This window comes from Gossypium raimondii, chromosome 9 (genome assembly GCF_025698545.1).
Source record: "Gossypium raimondii isolate GPD5lz chromosome 9, ASM2569854v1, whole genome shotgun sequence".
Classification (NCBI taxonomy): domain Eukaryota; kingdom Viridiplantae; phylum Streptophyta; class Magnoliopsida; order Malvales; family Malvaceae; genus Gossypium; species Gossypium raimondii.
In genome coordinates this window covers 43,075,007-43,083,920 of record NC_068573.1, presented here as the reverse complement: position 1 = coordinate 43,083,920, position 8,914 = coordinate 43,075,007, and the positions used below count along the sequence as shown (strand labels likewise).

At 31.9% G+C, this 8,914-nt stretch overlaps 2 protein-coding genes across 2 annotated transcripts; one reads left to right on the top strand and one right to left on the bottom strand.

Annotated features, from left to right (window-relative positions):
• Positions 1-351: 351 nt before the first annotated feature.
• LOC105799976 (uncharacterized protein At5g01610) lies at positions 352-2,385 on the top strand. The gene is made up of 3 exons (XM_012630802.2): positions 352-566; positions 1,152-1,206; positions 1,755-2,385. Exons 1-3 carry the CDS (start codon positions 480-482, stop codon positions 2,123-2,125), a joined length of 513 nt encoding a protein of 170 aa, XP_012486256.1. The 5' UTR covers positions 352-479; the 3' UTR covers positions 2,126-2,385.
• Positions 2,386-2,984: 599 nt separating this feature from the next.
• On the bottom strand, positions 2,985-4,312 carry LOC105799975 (uncharacterized). Its single transcript, XM_012630801.2, has 2 exons — positions 3,435-4,312; positions 2,985-3,348 (listed from the first exon to the last, which is right to left on the bottom strand). The coding sequence occupies exons 1-2, from the start codon at positions 4,203-4,205 to the stop codon at positions 3,154-3,156; spliced, it is 966 nt and encodes a 321-aa protein (XP_012486255.1). The 5' UTR covers positions 4,206-4,312; the 3' UTR covers positions 2,985-3,153.
• Positions 4,313-8,914: the final 4,602 nt, after the last annotated feature.

Sequence of the window (8,914 nt, the reverse complement as noted above, 5' to 3'; positions counted from 1 at the left end):
TTAATTATCTGATTTTGAATCGAATTAATCGATAATTGAATTTCTAAAAAATCATTAACTGACCTCCGACCGAATTGAATCGGTTCAGTTGGAGGTCAGTTAATTCAATTTTAACCGAAATTTGAACACCCCTACTTATAGTGACCAAAATGAAAATAGATATAAATGTGAGTTACTAAAGTATAAACTTTTCTAAAATTTATAAGAGTTGGTCACCATTAGTAGAGTTTACCAAAAGGAAAATAAGATTGGGTTTGACTTTGAAATTTACAGAACGGTTAAAATTGGGAGAAAGTTTTACTCAGCGGGTACGGTAAAGACGGTTCTATCTATCTAACAGTCAAAAGTTTTAGATATAGAATTACGAAAGCTCATCTCTCTCTCTCTCTCTAGATTTCACCCCTTAGGTTTCTCTTTCCTCACAGAGACAGAGAGAGAATCAGAGGAGCTTAATCGAGATTTGATATTCCTCACCACAGATGGATCAGATATTGAACAAGGTGGGCTCCTATTGGCTCGGCCAGAAGGCCAACAAGGAGATCGATTCCGTCGGCGACGACCTCAACGTATCTATGCCCCTCTCTATTCATACCTTTTACTTCATTTTTTTCACTTCAGTTTCCGATTTTTACTCTGCTCTGCTCCAGAATTTGTTGGTATCGTTAATTCGCCTAGGGTTTCTTTCTGAAATGTTGTTTTAATATTGATCTATTCGGATTACGTACATGTAACTGCGACGGTTAATTTGATTTTCAAATGTTAGATTAATCAGCGTATTGCTCAAGGTGCAAATTCCGACTCTTTATTTGTTCACTGTAATTAGCAAAGACAGTTTTTCCTCCTTTGTTACTGAAACTTTAACCTAGGATTGATTGGAAATCTTTTTATTTTGGCCTGTATTGCATCCAACCGTGTGACAATTTTCATATCTTTGAATATATAATATTTAACAAATTTCTTAAAAAGTTGGAAGAAATTCAGTCTTTGGAATGTTATAAACTCGTTTCATGTTTTCTCCAAATGCTGCAAAGCTGGTATGTTGATGAATACCTGTTCATTTATCAGTATTCTCTACTCCTTGTGTTCTGCATGTCTATCTTTCCCTATTGACATTCCTCGTGCTAACATCATCTTTTCTCCCTTTCAATCAGTCATTATCCACCAGTATTGAAGGGGGAGCCAAATGGTTGGTTAATAAAATCAAAGGTTTGTCCTTCTCTGGCAGAATCGTTGGCTGTTCTATTTTCTTTGTGTGACTTTTTACTTGTTATAGATAGCTTTTGCTATGTTCTGAAGGATAAAATGTGTATCCAGTTCATTGCTTGTGCTTCATATAATCAATATATACGATTAGCTTATGTACTTAAACCTGTAAGGAAAAAGATGCTAACCGTTATTAGTCTCTTAAGTATTCCGTTTTGGAATACCAAGTGGCTGCCTAAATTGTGATGATACTTAATGTAGAGAATGCCAACGTAAGGCTTCTAGTTTTTTTTGTAGCCAACACTAATTTCAATAGATATCGGTTGTCCAAAAAATGAACATATTGATCCTTATAATAACTTTCACAATACTACCTACCACTCAAACATTCTCGTGGAGCCCTTCTTCTGTCTGTGGGTTGGGGTATTAATGGAGTTGAACGTGCGATATATAGACTTCATCTTTACACTTCATTCGATAATAGAATATGCTGCAGTTTCTATAGGTTCCTCCCAAAACTGTCATTAATACCAATAATTGGCTTTTTACAGGAAAAATGCAAAAGCCGTTGCCAGAGCTGTTAAGAGAGTATAACCTGCCAATAGGAATCTTCCCTCGTGATGCCACAAATTATGAATTCAATGAAGAGACTGGGAAGCTCACTGTTTTTATTCCAGCAATATGTGAAGTGGGATACAAGGACTCATCTGTTCTGCGCTTCTTCACCACTGTGACTGGGTATCTGGAGAAAGGAAAGCTGGCTGATATAGAGGGTATGAAGACAAAGGTGATGATATGGGTAAAAGTAACCAGTATCACTTGTGAAGGATCGAAGATCTATGTCACAGCCGGAATGAAGAAAAGCAGGAATAGAGAGGCGTACGAGGTTTCCAGGGATGGAGTAAGTGTAGATAAGTTTTAAAGTGGTTAGGATGCCTTGGAGATCCTATTTCTTTTAACTTTTAACTCTGAACCTTCATACTTTTGTGTCCATAATAAGTTTTAGAATTCAAGTGCAAAGACTGGTTAACTTTATGGTTTCTATTGTGATAAGGCTTTTACTCTGTTCTACTATGTTGAAGGTGTCTGGCCAAATATATATATACGTATACAATGAAGGTGGCAATGCATGAACCTTGTGTATTAAGATATTATAAATTGTATGGAAGGTGCTTTAGAGGATCTGCAAGTTCTCTGTTTTTAACAAGTCTTTGGTGTTACCGACCAATGCCATGGCACTGATAGATTAGAATTTATTTTGACATTTATGAGTTATGGCGCAAGCTTTGTAATCAAATCTGTACAGGACTAAGGACTTTGGTTCTAGCAAATGAAATGCCGCATTACTCTGATGCCCGAAGCCACAAAAATGGATGATTTATAGTTTCATACGGTGCTGTATCTTGAAATTAAGGATATGATACATAGAAGCCAAAACACCTTTTAGGCAAAAGTTTCCTGTATATTGCCGCTGCTTATGAACAAACGTCATCTTGGAACATCGATCATTGGCAGACTTACAGTTAGGAAAGTTGGAGGAAGGAGCTTATCCTTTTTGTTATTCATCGTTTCATATTAATTCAGCCAAGCCAAGAAAACAAGATTACTTCCAACTTTAAGTTTTGTCATGTCTTTTGGTGGATCTCAGAGATGTCATAGACCTTGGTGGCTCAAAATCGTAACATGCCTGACGGAAAATGTTTAAGACCTAGTTAATCATCCAAGCTCACAGGACTTGAGAAAGTGAAGTGTCCAAATTTCGTATATCCTGACAGGCCGTATGAGAAAGGATCAACTAACTTGATTGATTAATAAAAAGTAGTAATATATTGCTTGACCTGTGCGGGGAGCAAATTTTAGACAAGCGTACTGCGAAGTTTCAATGTTGTATTGGACATTCATTCAAGTGTGAAGGTTATTTGTTTGACAGAGATGATGCTTGGTTTGGTTTTAGCGGCTGTTAAGCTGTTGGAAGAAGGACTTAGATGCTTCGTAAATAGACCAACAGATTGCAGCAGCTGGAGCATGGAAGAGCGTCCTTGGAATCCATCCCCTCATAAGGCCCCTGTATCCATCCTTCTTCACTATTGTTTCAATCACATTCCCAATTGAACTGCTCGAAAATTTATCGCAACCACACACTCCCTGTTGTTTAACATCAATCAATCAATCCAATTCACAATTTCTAAGCTAGGAAAACAGAGTGGAGAAGCAATAAACAAGTATTTTACCTGACACTGCAACTGGGTTTTAACAACATCAAGCGGAGTCGTAAGAGCAGCAGCCAAGGCACCAGCACCGGCACCAGCAGTGGCATGAATTACCAACCTCTCATCATTGGCTGTATCAGGCGACACCTCCATCAACTCTCTCTTTGCCGCCTCGTATGTGGCAAAGTGGACAGCAGTGAACGGCGCGTTCATAATAACAGTGGTTCTATAAGAAGCATAGAAGGCTCCAATCCCTTCCTCCATCACCACCATACGCACGCACTCCGCTACACCTTTGTACGGACTATTCTTCAACTGCAGTCTCTGCTTCACCATATCCATCGGCGTGAAGACCGCGTCACTTGTTACTGTGGCCACCACGCCAGAAGCAGCGTGAACCATTGAGTTATTCGGATCACCACGGGACAAAACTTGCTTAGATAGCTCGTAAACAGAAAAGTAAACTGCATGTGCAGGTCCTGCGCCAAGCCCCATTGCAGCTATACCACGGTAAAGACCGGGAGGACCTTCTAGCTTTAAGATGGAACCGAGGGCTTGACGAACGCTGACGGGTTGAACCGAACATGAAGCGCCAAGAGCTTGCATGCGTGTCTTAAGTGTGTCGAGAGGAAACATAGCCATGTGCTCGACGGTGCCGGCTATGGAGCCAGCGATCATGAATTGCCAAAAGTGAAGGCCATCGTGGGTTGGCGACTGAGAAAGTGAGATTTCAGGGTGAAAGTCTGAAGAAGGTGGCACGGACCGGAGCTGGGGTGAAGCGTCAGTGGCCATGATGAAGTTAAGGGTGGCGAACAAAGAGTTGGTTGGGGTCCAAATATATAATCAAAGAGTGGGCGGGAATTAGAGATGACTTTCAGGTCTAACAAAGCAGAGCTGCTTTGAAGTGGTCACATCTACTATAATATAAATTCTAACATTGAAGATAAAATTATAAAAAATAAAAAAATCTTTGCTTAAAGACTCAAAAGAAAAAAAGAATAAACCAATCAATAAAAAAGTTGACAAGATTTTTATATTTTCAGGAACGGATTTCGTTTGAATTGGAAGTAGCTATCAATAGGAGGGATCGATTAGGAATATAGAATTTCTTTCCTCTTTATTAGAAATAAAAACAGAATTCAAAGTATTTTATCTCAAAAACATCTCGAGAGAACAAAATTTAGTTATGAATTGCTTAGCTAAACAAGATGAATTACAAGTATTTGAATTTCCTCACTTTTCTCAAAATGAATAAATTTAAGAATAATTATTATGTAATTAGCTAGGTACAACTTTTACTATATAAAGGATATGGTATTTAACTTTTATTGAATTTTTTCGGATTTCATTAAATTAAATTTTGAAAATTCTTATATTCAACTTTTTAATTTTGAATAGTGAAAATAAAAAAAGACAATATTAACACGATTTTTATTATTTTCTATTTTCATTTTCTACAAATTATTTTTAAAATTTTCAACAGAAGACAGTTTTTAATGATTTATTTTCCTTACATTTTTTGTTTATTTGTCAGAAAAATCTTCTAAGAATAACCTTCATATTAGTGTTCACACTATATTTTTATGACATTTGGCATAACATACGAATGCCGCGTGTCTTTCTAAATATATATTTACATTGTTTTTAATAGTTTTAAAAATATTTAAAAATTAAATAGTTTTCAAATAAGTTTAAAGAACCAAATTTAAATTGGTTTTAACATACCTTTTAAAATTATCTCAAAATAGATTTAATTTTTTAGATAATGTTTAAACAATTTTAAATATTTTAAAGATTCATCAAGAAAATTAATTTTAGCAAATATTTAAATTTTAAAATGTTATTCCAAATACTTCTTTTCAAAAATTTGAAATACTATTTAAAAAGAAAAAAGTTAGAAAAATAAAAAAAATGATATGTTTAAAACTCTAATTTTAAATAAAATTAAAAAGGTAAAAATTTTAAAAATATTTCTAAAATAAAAATTTGGTATCTTTTAAAACATATTTTCAGCATGTAATTGAAATGTTGATTTTTCTTATATTATAATTAAAAAGAAGAAGTATTTAATCTAATATACATACATCAATCTTAAAATATAATGTTTAAAAATGTTTTAGAATTTAAAATAATAGATAAAAATCAAATTAAAAATTAAAGATTTTAGCTAAGAGTATAGAATAAATTGATATTAAACAAATTTTGTAAAAAAAAAATCTTTTTTACAAGTTTGTAGAGAAAGTTTATGTAACAGCCTAATATTTGACAATCTAATTTCTTACTTTTTAATTTTCATGGACTTATTATTTTATTTAAAAATATTTAAAATAATTATATTTATATATCTTATTTAATATTTTTAAAAATTTACCAAATTTTATTTAAATTACTCATATCATATATACAAAAGTAAGGTTTAGACATAAATAAAAGTATGGTTATAATTTCATATGTGCATATTTTATTTTTATATTAAACTTTTTTTCTATAATCTTTATACATGTAATATATTCTAAATAATTTTATATACACATTGCTCGTGTATTGCACGGAAAAAACCTAGTATATATATCACCAGGATTTCAAATATATATACCTACACTTTTTTAGGATATTTTTGTTTTTCTTATATAATAAATCAATAAAATTTAATTATAATGATATTTGAATTCAAAATACATACATAATAATCAAATTAAGTAATTTTATATTATTATCGTATTATATATAAAGTGGTTGATTGAGTCGATGTCAACACCAATTCAGTTATGAAATTTCTAAAATACCTTTACTTTAAAGGATAAGTAATATTATTATAAGGGTATTTTCACAGTTTTATACCGTCTTAAAATAAAACAATTGAAAAATATTATTTGAGAATCGAAAACAAAGACCAAGAAATCCATATTAAAAACATTTATCACTTCAGAATAATTATTTGTTGATATATTTTAATATAAAATATTTTGCAATAAAATCTAATTTATACTTAATTATTTTAATTAGTTAATAAATTATTATGTATCTTATATATTATAATTTATAAGCATTAATTAAATGTGAGATTTAGTCTCTTAATTTTAATTTGGCATAATTTAATCTTTTAATTTTTTATAATGTCATTAACTTAAAAAGCTAACAACGTTAATTTCATGTGGATTGTGTGTGTTGGAAGGGTAATTTTGTGAAAAACTGGAATCAATATTTTAATCAAAATAATTAATTATGTTAAGGGTTAAATTATATTAAATTAAAGCATAAGAATTAAATTTCAAGCTAAGTTACTAAAGAAACCAAAATCAAAATTAAATTGTGGGATAAACTGATTTACCGATCAATTAAATGTTTTTAAAATTAGATCGATAGTTAAATGAGTTAAATTACCAGCTTATTGATTTGATCAATTTAATTAAACGATGTTTAAAAAATCAAAAAATCACAATCAATTTTTAAATAAAATCGATCCATACCCTAATTTTTATTCAACGGAGATGGTAAAGGGAAATCAATCTCATCCGTTATAGAGTATCGACAAAGAGTATATATGCTCACAACTTTAGGGGTCATCTATTACAAAGTCTATTTGTGCTTGCACCACTTCATGACATGACTTAAAAAGAATGCTTATTATTATTATTATTATATAAATGCCTACTTTTATTTGAAATTCTTTTCTAACCCTAAATTTAAAAATAAAATATGTTTAAATATATTTTTAATTACTACAATAATAACAATATTAATTGAAATAATAAAAATAAAAAACAGTATGGGGGATTTAAGAATACATTTTTAATATTATCAATTCGATTAGATTATTGGGGTGGTCACCCATAACGCCTTCAACACTTAGATTTTTTTGGAAAAAGGTGGAATCGAGCTGAATGGAATTTGGATAGTGGAAATTTTGATTTGATATTTAATTCGAGATTAATCGAACATCAATTTTTAAGTTTGTATTTAAGTTTAGTCGTATTCAAGTTCAAATTTTTTAAAATAATAATTTAATTTTATAATATAAAATATATTAAAATGAAAAATTCAATTACGCTGATATGCAAGTGGAATAGAGTATTATAGTATTTGAATTTGCTTAGATTAATAATTTAAATTACTAAAAATTGAATTTAGTCTATATAATTATCGAATTGATAACTTGTTAGCACCATCCTTGTCGAGGAGCCGTGTGTTGTCCACAAGCCTGCAAGCCGTCTATTCCATTTTATGCTTGATCATTGGATTTTCATCCATCATTATCCGTCGCAATTCAATTCTAATTTTCTTTTTGGAAAAGTTTGTCCCAATTCATTTCATCAGGTGGTTTAAATAAACATTCTAGATTTAAGTTTGTTATAGTGTTAGTTATTTCTGACTCACTACTTTGCTTGCATGACTGGGATTAATCCGTAGCTTGCATAGTTTCAAAGACAAATCTAGGAGGTTGGCATGGGCCTCGGTCCTCCTTAAAATGAAAAATTGTTATTTAGACTCTCTAATTTTTTTTTAAAATTTTAAATTAGTAAATGTAAAGTTGCACTTTGACCCTCTTAAAATTATAAAAATTCGATTTAATCCTTTAAAAATTATAAAGATATAGACTATAAAAAATTAAAATGTCATTCGGCCCCCCCTAAAATATTGTTTTGGCTTCGCCTCTGCATAGTTCGCATATTGGAGTTTGTTCATGATGAGTTCGCATTCTCTTATGAACTCGCATGGGGTAGGTTCACACTACCATGTAGGTGAACACGCACCTAAAGAACACGTGTTAATCTTAGGGTACGTGTTGGCATGCATGGGAGCCTAGTTAAGACGTTACATTCAAGATCAGGGACTACATCATATAAATAGAGAATTTAACTCCCTTTGAAGGATAGACACGCTAAAACACTCAACAAAGTTTTATTTGTGTAATTATATATAAGTTAATTTGAATTGAATTAATGATTTAATCCAGTGTTTATAATAATTAATAATTTAATATTTTTAATAACATATAGTTGTAAATTTTAACTTGAGAAAGTAATATCCTGGTTGAGAGGGAGTTGAGGGCTTAACATCAAGTGGGTATGGTGGTGTGGTGTCCATAAGCGCTCTTTGGCCGAAAGCAGTAACTCCAACGAAAAGCATAAGTGGAATGGTGCATTTGTCTGAATGTGTAGCAAAAGGCAAAAAGGTCCTCTCCTCAGCGGCTGGCAACCAAGTGTAATATGCGAGTCAAATCCGTGCTTCGCTTTGTGTGAGCGTTAGATTCTTTGCGTAACTGATCCTAAAACAACAGCTTTCCTCTTTAAAAAGATAAGAAAGCCCATTTGATAGTGGCACTCATTTTGCCCTCTATTTGGGCCATTCTGGAGCCTGTTGCATGAAGCCAATTAAACAAAAATCTCACCATTCAGGCCATGCTGCAATTGAGCTTGACTAACTAAAGCCCTTCATCATCAATACCCAATTTAAATTTTGATATTTCAACTAGTTATTCACTGGATAAAAAGAAAAAT